The sequence below is a fragment of the Plectropomus leopardus genome, chromosome 9, assembly GCF_008729295.1.
Source record: "Plectropomus leopardus isolate mb chromosome 9, YSFRI_Pleo_2.0, whole genome shotgun sequence".
Lineage (NCBI taxonomy): Eukaryota > Metazoa > Chordata > Actinopteri > Perciformes > Serranidae > Plectropomus > Plectropomus leopardus.
Window position 1 is genome coordinate 29,989,260 of NC_056471.1, and position 23,618 is coordinate 30,012,877.

At 40.2% G+C, this 23,618-nt stretch overlaps 1 protein-coding gene across 8 annotated transcripts in view; it reads right to left on the minus strand.

Moving 5' to 3' along the window:
* The window catches only part of LOC121948553 (LIM and calponin homology domains-containing protein 1-like), a 110,270-nt gene that overhangs the window by 13,378 nt on the left and 73,274 nt on the right, over positions 1–23,618 (minus strand). For 4 of the 8 annotated variants that reach the window (XM_042493975.1, XM_042493974.1, XM_042493972.1 and 1 more), the window contains 11 exons: positions 16,738–16,996; positions 14,733–14,993; positions 12,124–12,507; positions 8,606–8,641; positions 6,466–6,592; positions 5,316–5,473; positions 4,249–4,732; positions 1,496–1,801; positions 1,023–1,128; positions 743–837; positions 552–657 (listed from right to left, as the gene is read on the minus strand). In XM_042493975.1, coding sequence (XP_042349909.1) covers positions 552–657; positions 743–837; positions 1,023–1,128; positions 1,496–1,801; positions 4,249–4,732; positions 5,316–5,473; positions 6,466–6,592; positions 8,606–8,641; positions 12,124–12,507; positions 14,733–14,993; positions 16,738–16,996 — 2,322 coding nt within the window. The remainder of the gene's footprint in view (positions 1–551; positions 658–742; positions 838–1,022; positions 1,129–1,495; positions 1,802–4,248; positions 4,733–5,315; positions 5,474–6,465; positions 6,593–8,605; positions 8,642–12,123; positions 12,508–14,732; positions 14,994–16,737; positions 16,997–23,618) is intronic. The other 4 variants (XM_042493976.1, XM_042493973.1, XM_042493978.1 and 1 more) reach the window with 4 other exon arrangements.

Sequence of the window (23,618 nt, forward strand, 5' to 3'; positions counted from 1 at the left end):
ATTTTCTTGTAACTTTTTACAAATTTCTTGCTATTGTTTTTTTTTTTTTTTTTTAACACCATGTATGTCTCAAACCAGTTTGCTCAGGTTTCAAAGGGTTTCAGAGTTTGTAAAAGGTCAAGTTTTCTAACCCAACAGAATTTCAAGTCTAAACTTGGGGGACAAAAAGTCAGAATAAAGACAGAGAAGAAACAACAATAAAGCAGTGCTTTTATTACATCTAAAAACCTAAAGGTTTATCTCTTTTCTACATGTTTCGTTGGATCTCAGGAGAAAAGTGAATAGTCTCAGTGCCAATTAGAGATTATTGTCAGTTGAGCAGATAAGAAAGGTTAAGCAGGAGTTTGTGCAGGGTGCCAAAATAATCACTGGAGGCCTCTTTAACTGTGATTCAAACATCTTGCAGTACAACCAAACAGAAAGAGTGTCAGGCTGAAAGGAAAAGGGGATAAAAAGCCAGCTAGGAGGATATGCTAATCAAACTCAGAAACCAAGGAGATGTATGAAAAAGAAGCTTTTGGCTGGGATTTGGATGTAAAGAGTTCACTAACCTGCTGTTGTTTCCCTTGGTGGGTGATATTCAAAAGATCCTGGTGCAGCTAAGCTCGGTACATTCTCCCTCCTCTGTGACGGCTCCTGGGAACTGAGAGCACTCGCCTGCAGGGAGATTCAAAGATTATCCTTTAGACTGCCGTGTGATTGTTTTTGTTTAAGTTTACATGGGTTTGATTGACAGCCTCACCTGTGAAATTATTGGCTGACTTTGCTGTGTGCTGATTCCAGTCTGGACAAGGCTTGGACCAGATGATTCAGTTTTTACTTGTTCTTTTTTGGCTTCTGAAAACACACAAATGACACAGTTTTATCCCTTCTGTTAAAATCATATGAAAAACTGAAAATAAAGACAATTTCTCTTTGTGTTTTCCATAAGTTCTGGGTCACATTACGATAGACCTTGACCTGTAATGACACAAGTCAATGAGAAACCACAAGGGGTCAGCATAGCAGCATGCTGTTCAGACCTGCAGGTGGTTTTTGTTGAGCTGCAGCATTTGATGTTTCCTCCTTTGGAGCAGCTGCTGACTGTTTTTCAGTTGTCCCAACGCTTTCTGCTGGTTTCTGCAGCTCCTGTAATAGTATAATATAAATAAAAAAAATAACTAAAACAAGCATGTGATCAAGAGGCCGATGTAGTGCATAAAGTATATGTACAAATATTTGAATTCTAGTCTTTTTAAAGAGTCCAAAATTAAATAAGTTTGCCAAAATCCTTGAAAGATAAAATTTCCCCCTTAAGATAAAGAGCATATTACAGCACTGATACATGACGTACATTAACACATCACACAGTAATGACTGCAGTGTGACTGCTGACACGAGAGTATAATATATTAATTTGACTTTTTTTTCATTTTAACTAATCACCTGTTTGAAACTTTACTGACTCTATTTTCACATTTTATGATAATCAGCTATAGAAGATTTTAATCCTGACCGATGGGAGCGAGGTGGGCCGGCTGGGTGGTGTCGAATGCTCAGTGACTTTCTCTTCTTGGACGTCCTTCGAAGCCACTTCTGTGTCACTCTGTGTCTCACTGGCCTTTGATGACACGGGGCTTTCGGCTCTGGCGTGTGTACTGCGCGTCGGTGAGGCTGTTGACGAGGGAGCGTCTACAGTGCTGTTGCTGGTTTTGGAGGGGGACGCCTGGAATTGAGGAGGAGACTCTCTTCCTTGACTTTCAGGTGTGGCGGGAGCGTCGTCACTTCCTAAATCGCCATTGACTCGGAACAAACCATCCGCCTAAATCAGAAGAGAACAGGTTTGATATTTAGCAATGTAGAGTTCACTGATGCTTGAAAGCATTAAAGATAATCTGTGAAATGTTGAGACAGTAATTTGCCCAGGAGCTACGTGATCCGCACAACAATGTATCTCATGATAAATTTAATATAGGCTTTATTTTGAATACACCAGCCCACCTCTGTTATGTTTGTCCTGATTAATTACAATATGACCAGTTGGAGATTTAAACTTTAGAGTTGGACTCCGCTTTTCAGGGACAGTTGATAAATAATGATAGTTCTTACACAAAACTGCTCACAACAAGGTCTGTGGATTATCCTGAGTAACCAGGTCATGTATCTGGAAAGAGGCGTTATTGTTGAGATTTTTATATTTTTTGGCACTTTTAACACCACAAGCCGAGTGACATCCAGTTCCATTATTTTGGAGAGAAGACAGACATCTCTATGACCAATCTCCAACATTCGGCAGCTTATAACAAAAAAATCGAAATTGGTAAATAGCACTAAAGCTAAGAGGGAAAAAAAATATTTATAGTATATATATTAATAGTGCACATTAGTAAGTTGGCATCTGTATGAGACATGTTATTGCCATTTTGTATAATTCTTTATGTTTTTCTTTGTTTTACATGTTTGAAATATCTATTTATCTATCTATCTATCTATCTATCTATCTATAATTTTTTAAATCAGCTATTTTGCAGTCTCAACTTGAAAAACATGACTCAGGTGGATGAAAAAACTTTTATACTGTAGGTAAGAAGCATCTAAGGGAAACATTGCCTGAAATTCTGCTACAATCAGCTGTTTCAGCACAAAATATTGTCAGCAGTAAACAAAATTAATTGATGACAAACAAAGAAATTAGAATAACCTCATTCCTACAAACCCAGTGCCCTCATTTGTGGTCATTACCAGCCTCTCACCTCTGTTCGTTATTAACTATTCATCTGGCTCACAACACCGCACTGGCCTCTGTGACAAAGAGGCACTAATGTATGTGTGAGGAGCTCCTAGTGAGCGGTAACTTAAGACACAGCGGTGGAGTTGGGTGAATGCAGGCTCTCAGTGCGCCCCCCCCTCCTCCTCCACCTTCTCATCCCTCTCCTAGCAGCCTGTGTGGGCCCTCTTTGTCCGCTGGGAGCCCACTTCACATTGAGAGGGCCCTACTTGTCAACTTCTTAAGTCAATAGGAAACAGAGGGCTCCATTCAGCGCCGGGCTCCGCTCAGACTCCTGACAAGACATTCCAGAAAAAGCGCTGTGCTCCATTTGGTCTGGTAATAATCTGCCCCTCCCTCCCCGCCACACCGAAACACAAGATCTCATTTTGAATAATTCCCATTTGGAAATTTTTTCCAGAAGAAAAGGAAATGGATCCTGTTGAGAGCACTTTGAGCTAAATTGAAACATTACATGCTTCTGCGGGGAGGGGAGGTCCTGTGTGTTCCTAGAAACCGGCCGGCTCATCACCATGGCGGTTCTGTGGCATTCTGATGTAACGGCCAAAAGAGCTGGAGGGGAGTTCACCCACCAGCCTGTGAGGAGGGCGGCCAACGCCACATGTGAAGTGGTCAAGACCTCGACCGTGCCCACTGCAGGACTGTTGTGGTTAACCGAAGTCTCAATCAGGTCATGTGTGTATGAAGAAAACTATCATCATTATGTCTGGTAGTTAAACAGAGTGCTGCTCGCTGTGGGGTGTAGTCTAATGGGGAGATTTTACTGTGGAAACCAAACACATGAAAAGGCAGAAACCCACATTGCTACTGGAGGATGCTGCAAGTATACAAGGTTCACACACACTTTACCAGTACATTCCCAGGCCTTTTGCACAACTTTGAGGTAAATTTTCAAGACCATACCTTCTCTAAATTGACCGCTGATAATCCTTACTGGTTCTTTTTCATTATTTTATAAAATATATATTTAAAAAATGTGCATAACAGGATTAGAACTTAATATTTAAATATAACTAAGGGACTGTTTGTCATTTATGAGAGGAGGGTGTGGTGTCAAACCAGAGAGGCATGTCAACTAATTTTTAAAGCACTGGAGAGGGAACTATATTTTTTTGTTTTGGCTTCAGGCAGGGGCAAACAACTTTAAATGGCTTTTTTTTAAAAAAAATGTTTTTTTAAAAAAACATTTTGGGAAATTTTTATTTAAAACATGCCTTCCAAACCTACATGTTTTATTCAAAAATCACCAAAATTACACTATTTATTACAGCTGGAAACATTAAAATCTGAATTTGTTGTTGGATTTTCACATTTTCGACAGTCCTTTAACGCGTGTAATGTCCATTACTTTTCTAATACTTTTAGGGTATATTTACTTTTCCTTGACTTTTCCAGGTTTGTCATGACAGTGCCACCCCTGAGTATATTTACAGCAGCAATAATACATTCAGTTTCCTGACGTGCGTCTGAGTCAGTCTCACCTTGCTGGGCCACGGTTCAGACGCTGTGGGTCGGGACTGGAAGTAAGGCTTGGGCGTCAACAAAGGCACCGGTTTGGGCGACAGGTTTCTGGTAGATGGCGGCTCAGACGAGCGAGAGCGGATCTGAGGCCGCTGGTGTGAGGAGTCTTTGGGAAACTCCTCGATTCGTGCCTCCAGTGTAGATGTGAACTTTGGAGCCGGGGCGGACTGCTGGCGCAGATACCTCAGGGGCCCGTTGGGGTCGATGTCGAAGGGGTCTGGGGTGGTCGGGGAGGCGGACAGGGAGAGGGAGAGGGGGAAGGATGATGAGGGAAAGGAGGGATCAGCTGATATGCTGCGGTCCAGGAGCTTTGGCAGGTGCAGGCGCTCCAGGACCGCTTCACTGATGGAGAAACGCTGGGCGTAACGCTGGAGGATGATGGCCGCCTCCTCGGGGGTTCTGGCTCTTCTGTACGTTTCCCGCAACTCATCCTCACGACGCTCCCTGTTGAAGAGGGAAGGGGGTACGGAGGGAACAAAAAACAAAACAGCTGTGTAAAATGTGAAGCAAATGATTCGATCTTGTAACCACTCGTCTGTCAGTCTGATAACAACGACCCTCAGAGGAAACGGCCAATATAACAATAATATGTTTTTACGGTCTGTTGCATCTTGTGCTTTACAGTTTGTTTTCGTTTTTCAGTCTTTTAAAATGTCTTTTCTTTTTTTAAAAACAATTTCATTCCTGTGGAGCACTGTGTTTAATGTAGCAGCTCTCACAGAGCATGGACACAAACTTAACTTACTTACACTACACACAAATCATATTAGAACTTGATTTGATCACAGATTAAATCAATAGTCTAGTTCTTCTTCTTCACTATGAACTCAGCAGCTCATCTTCTTTCATTTTTTCCTCTGAGGGAGACCTACATATTAAAGGACTCCTGGAGGAGTTTCTGTCTCCTTTGTGCCCACTAACAGGAACGATAATGAAAATTAAGACCTACTTTTCCATGGTACTAGTATTATTTTGTACATTCAGCAGAATATAAATTAAACATCCTGTTTGTGTGTTTTTAACCTACTTATCCTCCACTATCTCTCTGTAGGTCTTGATGCTTCTCCTCCTCTGGGAGGTGCAGGTGTCTCCCGACATCAACCGCTCCATCATCTTCCTCTCCTCCTCCTTCTTGATCAGGTCCTGGGAGATACTCCTCCTGCGATTTTTCCACCGGGCCAGGTCCTGACACACAAACAGATCGAAAGTGTTTCCAAGTGAAACAAGGCGAGAGGCTTTGGCTCTGCGGCGTTATGAGACCTGAAGCTCTGCTGTGGCCCCAGAAAACTGATTTAAGTTGTTTAACTGGGGCACAGAAAAGATTACTGGAGTCTGAGCTTCGGCCTGCAGGGACTGAAGTCACTGCAGATAAACTTCAGACAAAAAGGAGACAAGAAATACAAACTGTGCAGATGATGAAATCCTAATGGGAGTTAAAAAAGTAATAACAATACAGGAACAACAATGACAAAAACTAGAATTACTGCCTTGCGGTTATTTGACTCCAACAGTCAGGCTGCAGTTTACGTTAATGTCCTTTCAGACTCATAGTATATGCAGTGAGGAATTTATTGAAAAGATATTACGTGCATTCTTTTGGTTAAATGGAGGTTTTCACAATATTTAAAGGTAAGATTCAACAGATATTTTTAACTAAGGGACTTAGTCCAGGGTGTACCCCGCCTTCCGCCCAATGACAGCTGGGATTGGCTCCAGCCCCCCCCCCCCGCGACCCTTACGTGGACAAGCGGTTACAGAAAATGACTGACTGACTGACTATGATATCACAGTGAGGTCGACCTTTGACCTTTTGGATATAAAATCTTATTATTTCGTTTTTTTATTCTGTGAGACCATTTGTGTGAAATTTTGTCATAATTAGGGGACGATTCCTTGACTTGCAGCTGAAAACATGTTTTGCGAGGTCACAGCGACCTTTCACTTTTGCACACCAAATTCTAATCAGATCATCCCTGAATCCAGGTAAACGTCTGTGACAAATTTAAAGAAACCCCCTAAAGGCCGTCTTCAGATATCCCGAAAAAAAACCCCCGAAAACGTAATGCCTCCGGCCATGGCTGCAGCTGCCTAAAAGGCATAAAATAATCATCCTAATCAAAAAAACACAAGAGAAATAAAAATAGTAACACGAAACCAGACAAATCTGAGACACTCACGTCCTGCCAGTGATCGTCCTCTTCCTTCATCCTGTTATACTGGTTGTGCATCAGTTCATGACGCACCTGACTGTGAGGCTGCAAGATGGCCTCCTCCTCACCACGCATGTCGATCATACTCACACTCCTGAGGAGAGGAGGGAGAGAGAGAGAGACAGACGGAGAATATGGATCATGAAAAAGACGTTGTGACATGTCATTTTCAAAATAGGACATGATTCCATAAATGTCCCTCAGTGTGTTGTACTTAAGTGCTGTCTGTTTCTGTTTCATAAAGTAATATTGGACACAGTAAAAACATGAGTTTTAAACCCTTCCCAATAATCAAAAATGGCTAAAAGGTGATATCCCCCCCAAATCTATGTTTATACAGTAGTATCAGAGAAAACACATCATCCAGAAAAATGATTTCGTACCATCATCATCAGGAAAAGAGGATAACCTGTAACCAGTGGATCAGTGCATATACAGAAATGTGTCTTTTAAAGACCACATGAATAAAATCCGTCCATTTTTAAACAAATCATCTTGCTGACCCTATAGCTAAAATCTTAGTTATACAGTATTCACAATAAAGAAGCAGTAAGTAATTTCCTGTTATTTTTTTCATAGGATATCATCATGTTTCATGTCATATTCCAACATTTGTTTCAACAGGAAATACATTACATTAAAGATGCCATCTCATGAAACCTCTGAAAACATCAGCTGAGGTGAAAGTACTTGCACTTGTTCAGTTTTTTAGTGACATTTGGACGTACACGTTTGAGATGCCACCACCAGTACGGTCGTCATACAGTCAAAGACTTTGTGCAGACACTTTACACTGGTCTTTATAATATTTAAGTCAGTAATGTTAAAGCATTCATTTTTAGATTACAGACATGACAGTAAAGTGCAGCCTTTGTGTTAAGAGCATGCGGCTCATCACAGAATTAAAATGAGTAACATCATGTTTTTGATTAAAAAAAACAGTCCTGTTCATGGAAATCATCCGTCTAATAACCGCTTTGTTTTAACACTCATACAACAAGACTGAAGAAACTTGAAGCAGGAGAGTGTTTTCAACCAAAGTGATGACTGGTGTGCTTTTTATGTCAAAAGTTTGGGTCAGTGAGACAGGTAAAGGTTCAGGTGTGATCTGTGGATTGTGCCAAACAAACACGTGTGTGGTGTGAGTCATCTTGTGGTTATAAATCCTCTCTCCTGCTTCAGGAAAAGCTGCACTTTTTACATTAGCTGTTAGCAGCAGACGACAGTACAGTGATGATTTGAGTTGTAAAGGATGGGATGTTGTGAGGGTGGATGAAACTGTTGTATTACATGAAACATGAAACATGCAACTTGCAGCTAAGCACTAAAATGTCAGAGCAGCAGAGTTTATTAAGTCTCCACGGATGCCGCTGCAGGCAAAAATCTGAGAAGGACTGATTTTTGCCAGTCGAAAAGTCAAAAAAACATTTCGACAACTGGATTTATGAAAAACAAGTTTTTGTGATATTTCAGATCAAGTGTAATGGCCAGGGAAGTAGTTTGACACTGTTAAACACACTGTCAAAAATATCCACCTGACAAGCCACTTCACTTATTAATTTTCCATTTTAATTTAAATTATACAAGTAGGAAGAATCTGCTTAATTGGGATAATCTTTGCTTTTTATGCAAAAAAAAAAACTTCTCATAGATGGTTGTTCAAAATCACACAATCTAGTAACAGATGCAGTGATACATCAGCCCTGACTGACTGCTCAGACTCCCATTTCCACATCCAGAAATCTGCATGAATGAGCTGATCTCAAACAACTCAAAATTCACCAGAAAATTCTTTGTGTGGGAGCTACAGAGATGACAGGCTGATCAAACATAGATTAATGAACAAATATTTGCTCATTCGACCTCCAATCAAAGAAAACACCACTACTAAGAAACTCTACCGTCAGAACTTAAAGCTGTTGTCGATAGCTTTAGCAAAATTCTTTAAATTACTTCAATTGTTGGCAGATTTTCCCACTTGCATAAAGAAAAATCCAATTTGAACACTCAGTGAATGATTGAATGAGTTATTGAGCGGGCTTTGTTTTGAAGTGCAGAGCAGCGCTGAGCCAGACAGCCGAGTCTGAGTGGTAAATGGACAACTTACTGTGGGTCATCTGACACACTATGTGTGCGGCTGAATCTGCAGAAGGCAGAGAGCATGGAGAGAGAGCACAATCACAGATGAATACACTCATTCATGGGAGCATCAAAACACTGATGGAAATATTTGATCGTTAGATAGTACAACTGACAATGAGTTAATTACCGTAAAACTTCAAATAAAAGTTTAGTCCCGATAAAACGTCTCTTTGACTAACCCACTGTGGCGACACATTTTTACAAATAAAGGCCTGTCTCAATTAGAGGCCCGGTCTGGTTACCATGCAGTTTGTTTTTATAGAAGTTCTTTGAAAGTATAAAACCTGGTTGTTCCTGCCTGCTGGAGTTAATGTTAGTTAGCTGCTTAGGTCACTCATACAAATATGCAAATATGTTTAAATTTTTGTCAATATGGACATGCTATTTACGATATTAGCTTGGTAAGATTCTCACAATTCAAGGTACAAGGCAGATTCATTAGCCATTTTTTTAGACATAGTTTAAAAATATCCAATTTTAATTTTTCAAAAACTGAAATAATTCAGTTAATTTTATTGAAACCGTGAGCACTAAAGAAGGCAGTATTACCAGCATAGTTAACAAGAGAGAGACGCAAAAAAAAAAAAAAAAAAATCCAGGGAAAAATGTCCACTGAACTATATTTATAACCATCATAATCATATATTATTTTTTTAAAAAACATTATTATTATATATATTTTTTTCATTTCTTCCTTTGTATTTTTTTTTACTTACTTTATATCTTTTTTTGTATTTTTTTTCAAAGACAGGTAAGCCAAGTAATTCTCTAGTAATTTTCACATGAACTTCTGGGTCATCAAAAAGTTGATTTGCCAAAAATTGAAAGGTTTAAATAAACAATTTGTAGCAACAGTTTTATGTGAAAGGAATTAAAAACCTGTCCCATGTAGACGCCTACTCCAAATAAAAGCCTGTTAAGCTCAGTGATTGAAGCAAATAATAGCCCGGGCTGTTCATTGAAGTTTTACGGTATGACAGATTCAACACAGAATGGTTCATTAATAATAAACAAGTGTGCCAGCAGGTTTAGTATCTATAGCATGTATCAGTCTGCTCCTGGATTTACTGATGATCCTCAAACCAAACACAAGGGGGCAGTCTTATCCATAACACAGCCAGAGCAGAACACAACACAAGTTTACTGCATCGCTGCAAACCAAAACACTGCCTGCAGACAACAGATGCATATGGCAGTGATCTAAGAACGCAGCCGACGCTGAACTATTACACAAAAAGCACATGCATCTTTTATTAGACAGCACATGAGCAACATCAAGGATGTGGCTCCCTTCCTGTCTGCGACCACCACTTGTAGGTTTGGCCTCAACCACAAAGGTCTTCACACAGCCTGTTTTTTATGGAGCCGCGTCTGTGACGCTGGAGGGGCGTGAGAGAAAGCGTGGCCTGTGGTTTGTCGCCACAAGAGACCGAGGAGGCTAAATTAAGAGAGACCTTGTCCTCGCTAAATCAGGACCAGATAGTTTTCTAAGATGGCTATTTGCCATATGGTTTGTGTCAGTAAAATGTCTTATTTGTCATGTTTTTTTGTAGGAAGATATCAGGAAGGAAGACGTGATACACTGTGGCTTACATTAACCCTCTGAAACCTGGATTGACATCAGTTCTCTTGTGCTGTGTTCAGACGCCTTTCACAAGCTATTTGACCCTTTAAAGAGTAAGCAGATTGGTTTGATTTCTTTCGAAAAAATGGGGATAAAAGGCAGTGACCAACTTGGCAAGACATGTCCTACAGATTGTAAGAAATTAGTAAAAGGTGACAAGAAAATGACCTAAATTGAAAAGGAGGGGAGAGTTTTTATGTCCAGAAAACTACATTATAAGAATTTTGTATTTTAAAAATACAATAAATTTTACAACATAAAAATCCATATACATATTGTTATATTTTCTTTTTAAGGTCATTTTCTTTTTTCACATTTTTACTCTTTTTTTGGCTAATTTGGGCTAATTGCCTTCTCATGTTTTTGTTTTTTAAGAAATCAAACCAATTTGCTCAGGATTCAAAGGGTTTAAGCCAGTAATTTATTGGCATACTTGTAACTGTTGCTGTTTGACTGATTGATGATGATTGGACCAATTTATGCATTCAAAGAAAAGCTGAATAGTTTTGGTTTAAACCGGATCAGATTCAGTGTCCATTGTTATTATCCTCTAAAGGTGAGATTAAAAGTTGCCAACTTTGGGGCCTGTGTCCACATGGTGTTTTTCTTCAGCAGAAAACTGTTGGCAGAGCGCTGGGGAGAAAAAAAAGAAGATCCCAGTGCTTTTTTAATGATGCACTGTGCATGGGTTTTGTTTCTATGACAACGATGTCTCAACATTAACATTAGCTAATAAGCTAACGTGAAGCTATGTTAAAACAGGGCTGACTAGATGGTTAACAACAAGCTTACAACAGTACGCAGATAAAAGCACAACACCGTGTCCGCTGGTTTTTGTGCGTCCACAGATGGGCTTTTCTGTCTGTGACAGCAGGCGAGGTAAAGGAGCAGCAGTGACGTCACCGGCCCTTTTCTAGAAAAGTCTGATTTTTTCAACTAGAATCGCAGAGAGCAGCTGCACAAAAACAGATGAAGGGCTCTAAAAAAAGCTGCCTGTCGCAGCGACAGCATATGACCGCTCCTCATATTTAACGATTGAGAAAAGATGCAGGTGCTGAGAAAAAAATGCTATGTGGACACAGGTCAAGGTCAAGATCAAGGTCATGCGTAGTTAATCAAAAATCACATTCTCAAAGTGTTTTATTCTCCAAATTTCTTAAAGGTATACTACGCAGGATTGCTGGTCATTGTGTGTAAACACACTCGCCAGGGAAATTACCACTAAAAGCCAAACCCAGATTCACTCCTTTGGTGTTTCCCCTCGTTATATTTGCACTTTTTGGCGCCGTATCTCTTAGATGCCTGCTACTTACAACCTGGCAATCTGGTCAGGGCTTCATAAAATAGACAATCTGGACCTTTTTTACGAAGCCCTGACCTCACCTGAACACTGTGGGGATACAGAAAATAAGAAAATACAGGCAGAGGAAAGTGTCTCTGCAGAAATATACACTTCCACAAACGTCTAATGGTTCATAAGGGATGTTTGAGAGGGATTACTTCTGTTTGAGTTTATACACTGTATTTTTAGAAAATCCTGCATAGTATATCTTTAGCAGAGGCAAGCAAGGAAATGAGAAAAATACATATTTTTCAAAGTTTCCATGCATTCTGTTTACAATAACAACTGCTTTTTGAAAACAATATCAATTTGCATTCATGTAAAAAAAAAAAGATCATGCAATCTTTTAGCAGTTAAGTCATCAGGATAGGAGCACTGCAGTCTGAGGTCCAAGTCACATGCTGAGATCGAGTATTCAACAGGATCACTGGAATAGCAGATCCCTTGATTTTAAAGTATATAGTTCAACGTGGTGGAAATTTCTAAAATGTAGTGTAGTTGCTGGACGGTGGCTCACGTTGCTGGAGGATTGCTGTCCAACCAAGAGCTCCCTCCTTGTGGGTCGTCACTTTCGCTCAGCGCCCTTCCCTTTCGTCGGCCTGTATCGGTTGTTGCTGTTGTTGCCGTGGCAGCGGGCACAGGAAGGAAGCGCGGGGGACTCGGGGTGGTGACGTGTTTGGGAGAGGGTCTGCCAGGCGTTTGGCGAGCCTGCTCTGCCTCTGCCACTAACTGGACGCCAGCAGCTCCCTTCCTCTCAGCTTCCTCCTCCTGCTCCGACACAGGTGGATGTTTCCCAGATGGGTTGACGGGGCTTGTTGCGACCATGTGAGTTGCCGCAGCATTGGCTGCTAGAGTCGTCTGATGGTGGAAGAGTTCCTCTGAGCACGAGCGAGCTGGGGTACTGCAGAGAGCAAAGCAAACTAAAACGTACTGCTGCCTGGTTATCATCCTATCAGACAGCATTCTTCTGGAGGAGCCTAAATGAAGGTTTTTGAAGACATAAATCTGAGAAAATAGCATAGCATGGTCACAAATTCCTTCAGAGGAGACTGGATGTGAAAACAAATTGAGAGTCGCCGAGCCAAAGCAAAATTCGCTGAACGCTCTGCTTTCTGTCATCCTGTGATGAACAGCTACTTTCTGAGAGGCTTATTATTGGACTATAAATTTCCAGGATGCATAGCAGGAGGAGAAAGGCTGTGAAAAGGCCAGGCTTTAGTCCCAGCCTGCTCAGGGTCAGGGAAGGAAGAAAGCCTCATTTCCTTACATCCTGAGGGCGGGTCGCGTGTTCATGTTCCCTGCAAGTGTGTGGACACATACAGTACATTTTTGTGTGTACCTGCAGGTGGTATGTATGAGCTTGTAGCTGAAGCTGTGTCTTCAGAATTTTACAGGAAAGGTCAAGCGATATTGAAAAAGATGTGTCAACACAACATTGATAGATGACTACAAACAACAAAATGCTGATGTTATCCAACTTTTTTTTTTTGCACAAATTCCAGCCTCAGTCGTCTCCTGGAAAAACGCAAGCTGTTACCAACTAAAGAAGCTGATATCAAAGCCTTTTTAAAACATCCTAGAAATCCCCCTTTTTCCTTGGAATGCAGATATACACAGTCAGATATCCTCGGAGCACTCTTTTCACTCCCTTGAAACGCTGACAATCCAATCAATGCCTTAACATCTCTGCCAGAAAATGCTGGAAACTGGGGGTGTGACTCTAATAACTCTCCAACAGCACTGTGAATGAAACGTCTGCTGGACCAGGAAATAACACCGGATAGGGCTGGATTGTGAAATAACAACACAAACGTACAAGGACGTTTTTCAAAACAGAAACACTGTAATCACGCATCACAGTGCACAACAGCACTGTGTCTTGACAGCTCATAATCCTCACCTTGTTACCTCACACAGAGGGTAAAATTCATGACCCCTGGCTGGCCTGCTGGGTAAAGACTCTGTATGACATGTAACTTGGCTTCACTGAGCACTGAACCTCTTGCTGACTCACTGTTTTGTTGCTCTGGATTAGAAAATGATTGGAAACGATGCTCCGGTAATGCCAGTGCCAAAGATGAAAAGATTCTGGATGAAAACACCAGCTGTAAAAATAAACAAAGCTCCACTAAAGTAAACGGTTCACGGTGAAATATGTAGATTACACCAGTTAACTAGGACTAGGGTTCGCACAGACAGGGGAGAGTCAAATTCAAGGACTTTCAGGTACTTTTTCAAGCACTCATTTTTGTTTTTAAGGATGAAATTGGTTTTCTCCACAACCATATATTGCAAGAAAATTGTGCAGATATGTAAATGGAACAAATATGCTACCGGGGTCAAAAATCTATTTATTATTAATTAACTGCTGCTTATTTACTGCCGAATTACAGCTCAAAACTCGAGCTAATGGCTCATGCTGCTCTGGTGTGAGTGTTTTACAGGCTAGCGAAACATTCACTCGGGTTTTTGTTGATTGGCGCTATACAGAAACAACAAACAATTGCAACAACGGTGTTCTTTGCTTTCTAGTTTGAAACAATTATCTAAAACATTTAAAAAAATAAAGTATAATTCTGTTCTCCTCTTTATTAGATTCAAGTACTTTTCGAGGGGCCAAGTTAAAATATGTCTGATTTTCAAAGTATTCAAGGACTCAAATTTCTGTATGTCGAATTCAAGTACTTCAAGCACCTCAAATGAACCCTTTGGGCCATCACTTTTGGATTGGCGTGCTGCTGCTGAGACTTCCAAGTGTAATTTAAAGTTTCAAAAATAAAATTCTTCTCTGGTGGTGCAGGCAGGAGTCAAAGTGGGCAAATTTGAACATGAAGCTGAAGTGACATCACTCGAGTCGATCAGACTTCAAGCAGCTCTCCTCTGGAGCTTTATACAACTTTTCTCCACAAAGGACTCTACAAGTCCTCTAAACAGACTCTGATGTGTAAAATTGGTGGCGTTCCCCAATTATCGTTTAAAAAATATCAACAAATAATTTCAGTATCTATAAGACAATCTATTATGTTTCAGATTTGGATGATTTAGTGAAAATATGAATCAGAATCATGTCAATATCAATGAGATTGGGCTGCTGATTTAAGGAATTGATAAAATCAAGGTAAAAACCTTTGCTCAGACGTGACCATCAGGTGAGTTACGGCCTCCGCGGGGGACTCTGCATGAGGCCGAAAGAGGCTACAGGACAGAGGCTCACTGCTCCTCCTCGTGCCCACCGCGTGGATCTCAGTGTAAGGTGCGGAGACAGTCTGCTCCCCCTCCTCCTCGTCCTTTTTAGCCTGGTACTCCTTCTGAATCTGTATCTGGGGTTTGAGGGGCGGGGTGGGGGACTCTCCAGGTGGGACGTCTAAGCTAGGGGCCTCATTTAGACTGTTACATCACCCATTCACACACGGGAAAGGATGACGAAATGACATTGAAGCAAAATAAGTAACGATGACACGAGGATGACCGTGACATGATGATTATAGGACACAGAAAACAGGAATGCGGACAAATTAAAGTTCACACACAAGATATCAAAGGAAAGCAAGTGGGAAAACACCATGACGGATGAAAAAGAAGGACATGGAGGAAAAAAAACAACAGCAATGCAAATCAATTAATACATGCGTTTTGATGTGACACGATGGATGACGTTAACGACGCGGGGAATGAAAGACATAACAGCACACACTGGGCGACACAGGAACAACACACTTGCAGCTGCACACATGCTCCCACTTGCAGCACTTTCTGTTAATTTAAACACACTCAAATATGACAAATTAGACTGCAGATATTTATAAGTCAGTATCTTCAATCACTTGCTGCTGCTACAGCTAAATAATGCTACGTCCAAACTCTCTGATAATACTCTCACACACACCCCTCACACTGCACTTACTGACACTAACACGGATCAAAGCACATTACGGAGTCCACTAAGCCAGCAGAAATGTGAAACTTCTCCAGTGTCAATGAAATGCTTAACAGAGTAAAAATGTTGATCCCAGTGCTCTCAGCATGCCAAACCAATAAATGCCAATAAAATCATCAGGCTTAAATCTGTCTCCTCTATGAAGCATACTCCACACTTTAGTTTCGTCAGAGTCAGAGCCAATAAAAACGCACATCTGGCCTTCATCAGCCACTCCCATGAGTACAGTACATGACGAAGAACGATAATCAACAGCTGAAACGTTGACCTGCAATCTGACATGAGTGACACATTATCATACGAAATTATTTAACAACACAATTAACCAAACAAATATGGTGGAGGGTATAAGATAATGAATAACAAATGTGTTTTTTTTAACATTTCCAATTATTCTGTCAATCCGATCAGTTTTATCAGCTCTGCAAAACTGTCACAACTTTCACACATATTGATTTCCTTTGCAGGAAGATTTATTCACGCTGAACTAAACTCACAAAACATGCAAAAAGGAGATCATAAAGTATTGCCCTCCTTGCTTTTCAAACTACGAGCAGAAATGTGTTCTCTGCCAGAAAATTCATAACAGCCTTTTATCTGCAGCAAATCAATTTCAAGCTAAAACAAGGTAATGGTTGTACAACCTGCCCCCAAATGATTAGTTTATTATGCAGTTATACTCCTCCTAAAAACCATCACCAGATGCATCCAGGATGTCAAATGGCTCAGCAAATTATTGTTCCAGCCTATCTTCAAATTCATTATCTCATACAGAAACTCAGCTGCAACAATAAACATAATAATGTAAAATGTTTAAGCATGTGCTGTTTAATGGATTCATAGTTGCTCTGCACAACCAATTAGTGTGTAAATTATTCTCATCGAAGATTTTATCATGTAAGTGGTTAAATCTTTCATTGTCTAACCACAGACTTTCAATGTCACGAAATAGCAGTATTGAGTTCAGCAGCACAAAACATTTCATTGGGTTCCTGAAGCTTTTTAATAATAATACTTTACTAAAACACCTGTTTGATTTAAACCCCAATTCTCAGATTAAACCTCAGCTTGTTGTTAAAAAATACACTTGCATTTAAATATCTAAACAACCTAAAATCAATGACATGCTTGCATTTCCTCTGTGGTATTTGACAGTGTTTCCACCCCTTTAATCTCCACAACGCTCAGACTCACCTGAAGGGTCTGTCTCCCCCTACAGGAGAGGTGGCAGTGCTCCAGCTCTTGCGTGCTCCTTCCTCTTTATCGTTCTTCTTCTTGCGCAGTGGCGTGGGCACGTATCCGCTCTGGTTGCTCTTGTTGGGTAGATACTGGTTAAATGGCATGGCGGTTCTTGGCTCACTGACGGACGTTCGCCGCGCCAACATGTCGTCCTTGCGGACGTCTGGCATCTTTCTGTGGGGGGGACCGTCAGACTCCGAGTCACTGCCGCGGCCTGTTGAGAGGAGGAGACGAGGAATGAAGGGAGTGTATTTATTGTGTCAGGATTAGCACAGTGAAGTAAAGTGAAGTGAAGTGAAGTGAAGTGAAGGATAAGCTAATTCCAATTAAAAGGAGACTTAACTTCTGCATGCTTTGTTATGATTACTGGAAAATAACAGAAGTCAGATGTGTCTTTTTTGTTAAAAGTCATGTTCAAAATAATTATAAATTCACATTGTAACAAAACACAATTAATTAAGAAGCAAATAACTTTGCAGTTCTCTACTCGCATTATTTGTCACATTTAAATGTTGTTGACCTATAATGACATTACACAGTGATCTTGTAGTTTTGCTGCATTTCTGATGAAGCTTACATACAACAGAGTGTCTGATATGTTTATTCAATATCCTGAATTACATGTCAAAAAGAAGAGAAAAAGAGAGGGAGAATAACTCAAAAATTAATTTTGCTAAAAAACAGGTGATTAAGAAGTCTAACTGTGGATCCCTGAATGAAAATATCATGTAAATTTCCCCTCGAGCTGTTACATCATATAGGCTTTGAAAACACAAAGTGCAGTTCCAGTGTTATTATATGCAGTGCATTCCAGTGACTGAACATAAATCAACCTCAAGCAGGTTGACGGCCTGTTTTTATGAAACAAAGCAAGTAACATAAATCATCAGTAAACTTGTATTGTGCAGCTCTTGACTAAATTTTAGCCTACAGTTGAGAAGAACCCTCTCTGAATGCCACTGTGTCTGTCTGTATCGTATCTGAAACACGCTGTTCGCTCTTTATTGTCAGTGGCAACACCTGGCTTTGCAGAAGTGCATCGCTCAAGGACTTTCCCTGCTTGACGTCTTAAATTCCTCCGCAAGATGTTCATGTGTGATCCTCAGAGGACATTCACACAAGATAAATGAGGACAAATCCCATTGATGTACCATCAGCATACCAGTCAATCCATCTTCATTAGGTGTGTTTTTGGTCTAACCCATATTCAACAGGTAATGGATACCTGCCGCTTTGCTTTGTCCAAGGTCTCCACAAAATTCTTCTCAAAGATGTTCAGCACATGTGCTACTGGATTTCCCCTCCCTTCGGATGCATGCATCCTCAATTCCATGACCTCTGAATTTATGACTCAATGTATATATTTTCCAACCCGCAATTTTAACCAGATCAAAACTGTAAAATCTTCCCGTAGTTCTGAACTGACACATGTGGACGCGGCCGCAGCTCTCACTGGAAACAAATGCCACATTTTGAACTTGTGAAATCCTCCCGTTCTATCAATAGACTCCTTCATTTTTATGTGGTCTAAAAGATTGACAGATCAAGGTCCAACAGAGGCCTTGAGGTATCTCCACTTCCAACAATGAGTGCTTCAATTATGACTCTTCGCCCATCAATTGGAAACATGAGTGACTCTACCATCCTTAAGGAACAACATATGTCTTTACGGGCGATCTGCTCTCCCTGCACATCTGGTAACACTGAAGCTCGAGGAACGTTTTTCATGGGTCAGTGCCATGCTGTACCAGAGCTTCACAGAGACTCATTTACATCAATAATCATCAGCATGCAGTTATACTAAAGGAAACGTAAAAGCCGCGGAGTCCAGATCAATGTGCGTTACAGTAACTACAAAAGTGAGGACAGATTACAAATGAAGAGCAGTAGTGATAACCTCAACATTTCTAATAGTATTAAAGTGAAATAGATGATGACACTTTGCGGACAGTGTAGATGCCTTTTCCAATGTTTCCATTATATGACACAGATCTTTGTGGGCAGAATAACATCAAAACATTTGGAAAGAGATTTAATACTGATTATAAGCACATGGGAAAGTGATAGTAGGGTTTGGTTCTGATAGCCGATTTTATTTAGGATCTGGTTCAATGAAACACAGATTTGTTAAGCTCCAATACAAACAATATCTTATCAAAAAGTTAATCTGTCCTCACTCTTATTAGAATTATTATTAACCCTTAGGGACTGTTTGGCATTTTTTAATAGCTCTTTATTCTTCATTTTTTTGAGAATTTTGGCTCTGTTCACGCATGTGGCGTACATTTTGGCAAGATTGTGTGTTTTTGTTCAATCTTGATTGGGACATGGGCCAAAATGAAAAAGTCAAAGTACACACCAAATACACTTTTCAGAAAGATGGTGTCTGTCAACAAGGTAGTTCTCATCACCCTGTTTGTTCAAGTGATCGTTTTTATATGTTTTATTGAGTTATTCAATTCTGCAAAAAGGGGAGTTTCCACCATGATTGACAGATGCGACAGCCAATCTGTGTGCTCCTGTTCGATTGGGCTGCTCACGACTGGTCAAATGGGTATCGTTACTACACTACATAAACTCCAGCTCCGAATGATGTCACCAGTGCAAGACATTAGCCACCGTATGCAGAATATTTTAGCTTCACTTAAGTATACAGGGGGTTAGTGGGAATGCTTTGTCCATCTTCAGATATGATGTGAGAGCAGCGTGAAAATATTTTACAGACTGACAACCTGATTTAAAAAAAAAAACTGTATGCTAGAAATCATGACAATATCTTATAAAAAAGAAACCCCAAAACCCTAAAACCTATCTCAATGACAGCCTAGCACCATCAGTAGCACTGGGTGATATCTTGCAAAAAAGGAGCAGCTTTACTACAGGAGCACAGACGGTCTCATTTATCAACACTGTATCCATATACCAAACTTGGCCCAAACAAAAGAGCTTCTGCAATATTGCATCTCTTCCACAGACTGAATTAAACTTTGTCCCCTGAATTACAGTCAGGGTGAAGTCACTTCACAGAGCTGAATAGTGAAACGGTTTTGTCTTTAAGGTCAGGGCAGGAAAAACCTGGCTGAGTCAAGTGTGTGTGTGCGTGTTAATAAATGGATGCTCTTGTTCTGCGTGCACTCAAAGCTCCCTGTGATTGGGTGATAACTGCATTGTTATCCTGTTCTCACTTCTCCAGTTTTTGCCTCCTGGCTCTGATCTAAACACTGATAGTATGAAACCTTCAGTGCCAGCAGGAGCTTACATTACGTCGATCTCGGCCCTGACTTCCTAACCTTCAATCGCCCTTTTGCATGACTGAACCACAAAGTGCGTCTGACAGTTATAAATTAAAAACCCTAAAGGAAATTCCAACTTCAGATCATGTTGTGATATTCTGTCAATCTGTGGTGTTAAAAGCATTCCAGGAGTCACTTTGTGAAAATGTCATTAAGTTTTTTTAGTAAGCCCACGTCTCCAGCATGCCTCCTCATTTCCTTTAATCAGTTAACATCATGTAATTTTTCCAAACTGACAGATTGTGTTACTTTGGATCAGAAGTGGGCGTACGTGAATACGAGCAGCTTGACAATGTGACTAATCAGCTGTGGGTTACTCGTGTTGGTGGATAGATCGATGGTTGTAGAGTAAAAACTAGATGTTTGTGACAGCTTTGGATTCTGGTCTATTGAAGAAGAAAAACACACCTCGTCTCCCACTGCTGTGATTGATTTGACTTTTAAATGGCCCTTGTTTCGGATTTTTCTAACATAAAAATGATAGGTTTGCCACATTTTTTCTGTCCTAAAATTATATTTTAATTGTTTTATTATTTAGTATGTAGTAAATATTTAGGGTGAGATTCTTTTCCTCTTAATTCTGACAAGCAAACATCAACATCCAGAGAGGTTTTTAGTTCGTTTGACTGCTTCTGACAGCAGCTCGGGCTTCAGTGACGGCAGTTTCCTTCACACTTCCCTCAAAACCAAAACACAGTCAGACAGGATGCGTGGTCTCACTCTGTGTTTTCCCACGTACATTTCAGAGATGAAAACGTACATTAAGCTTTGTGACGACTGTTGTAACATTTTATAGGCTGCCATTAAAATTTAAAAGGGTCACATTCAAATAAAGTGGAGCAGTGAACAGCTTTCAATGACAGCATACGGTCGGCTTGGCATTTTAAAGGACTTAAATGCAGCCAACTCTATTTTTGATTTCAGCACAAAGCACAAAACAAATTGACAGCTGTTTTCAGTTCTTGACTTTAAAAACTTTGCATCATGTAAAATTGTTGCTACTGTGTTGGGTGCATTAAATTACATATGCCAACATCTGTTTATTTAAACAAAAACGTACTACAGACCTATAAACACAGCAACATAAAAAGATTACATACATGCAGTCAGATCTTTTTTGTTGTTTTTAGCATCTGTAATTATTTACTGTACTTTGAGTGTGTTAACACCCAGAGAGTCTACTGACTGAATCCTAAAGGAGGCCCAAACACCTAAAAACACTAGGGTTGGGGTTGGGCACGAAACATGGTACTTTTAAGGGTATTGACCAAATTACATCGGTACTATGGAGTGCAGACTAACTTTAAGTCAATCTGTGCCAAATTTTGGTACCTGAAAGTGCAACTGAGTGAGAACATTGGGTTCAGAAGTCAATAAACTGCCCTAGCAACTTTGCAACCTGCTTCCCGAGACTATGGGACACTTTGTGGCGGACTCAACGGAGCTCTGCAGAGCTGCTGGGTTCAGAACGGAGACAAAGTGCCCCAAAGCAGGGAAAGCTGGCCACAGAGCCACGTCAGCTTCCCAGTGATAGCTGTGGTTTAACTGGTCTGTTTTCCTATCCATTTCATTTCAGAACTGGCTTAATATCACTGCTGTTTGTGATTGTGTTTTTTTATTTACCTACTTTTGTCAGTTGTGTCTAAAAAGAGAGCGAGAGAGACGAACACACATACACACGCTATACACACACAAGTGGACAGTGACAGAGATGCTCTGTGTGATTAGAAAAGAGCAGAGGAGTAGAGTTGCTCGTTGACTGCAGTTTGTTCAGAAATTACATTTATGATATTCATTCAGGCAATGAACTACTTGTATTAGGGAAAACTACTTTTTTGTAGGATGTGCTCTCTTTTATTTATATAATTTATTTATTCTGCCTGCCTGTTTGCACTATTGTATCTTGTATATTGTACATTTGTGCATTGTTTTATGTGTTTGTATGTATTTTTGCTGTGTCTGAGTGAAGCCAACGACAACCTTTCACTGAGATGGACAATAAAGTATCTCTATATCTCTATCTCTATATTCACCTACAAAAAGTAGGAATAGAAGAATAGAAAAACAGTACTGTTGGCCATCGGTACCAAAGTCGAGGTACCTGCACAGGGAGCGGTATCGCTTAAAGATGTGAACGGCTCCCAGGCCTCAGAGAAGGTGTGGATAACTAAGAAATACCACTGTCTGTCAATGTGGGCGCATGAAATAGTGGGCAAAAATGGAGAGTAAAAATCAATCTTGATTCACTTTCTTGAATCTAAAAACAAGTTTTAAGGAAAGCGCTAAATTTCTGCACAGCTTCTACCTGCCAAGATATTTTTACTTATGCATTCAAGTTGTGTACACAGAGGAGTTTGTTTACAAGAACTAGTTACAAGTTGTCATTATTAAAGATGATAAAGTGTCCTCGTTTAAAATTGTGTCCTCTGAAGCTTGAAGTTTCGTCGACGCTGACATATCAGTCAAGTGTCAGATCAAAAACCACTGAGAGCCTTCATCCACACAAACACAGCTCTCTGTCTCACCATATCAGGAGGATTCATCTCTCTCTCTGATGTGGTCACTCATCTCATTCTACACATCATGAGTGTTATCAAACAACCGCAGAGCAGGACAACAGGCCCAAACACTCGGCACAGAGCCACTTTTGTGTGGACATCAATGGCAGAGCTTGAAATCTTCACTGAAAGGTGTCAGAAACACTGAGACTGTGAGGCTGGACACCCATTAATTTGCATACAAGCTGTGCATAAATACAGATCATAATCCACCAGCTTTTTACAAGGATAAAGCATCAGGCTTTTTTCAGGAGAAAGGATAAAAAGAGGATAGGATAGTTTGCTTTTTAAACTATTATTATGTTAGAAAAAAAAAGAGATGGATTAAATATTTTTTATTACAAATATTGGCTTTTAAATGTGTTGGTGTTTTTTATTCAGTTGAATTGAAGAAAGCAAAAAGAAAGTGTGTTTGGCTGTTTGATTATCAATATATCTGAACACAACTATTACATTTAAATTTTCCACATTTATCTGATGCTCTTAATTAGAGCTCTGAGTCTCAGATTTTAGCCATTTTGAGGGACACAGATCTGACGTGTCAACAAACTACTACATTCAAGTGCTTTTTTTGTCAGATCAAATCAAACCTTTATACCTGTAGCCATCTTACCGCTTTTATTTTATCAACTATATCAGTATTTTTCAGTTTTTCCATGAGGGCAAATATATCAAATATCTTCCGTTTTACGTCACATCTGTCATTAGATGTTTTTGTTGGTGTGTTATCATTACATAACTAAAATGTGGGTGAAACAAAAACAGTCGTGAAGGCGTTTGTTATTGTAGCTCGGCCGGGCCATTTTTGTCTGACACTGCAGACTGACATCCGATACAGCTGATACAGACAAAGCCAGATGTACATAAGCAGGTGTCAGAGGGAAATGGAGAAATGTGGTGTGCATGTAGCCTTTTCCCGTAATTAATGACATGATAACAAATCAATTTAATTTTATTCATAAAGCCCATTATCACAAATCACAAT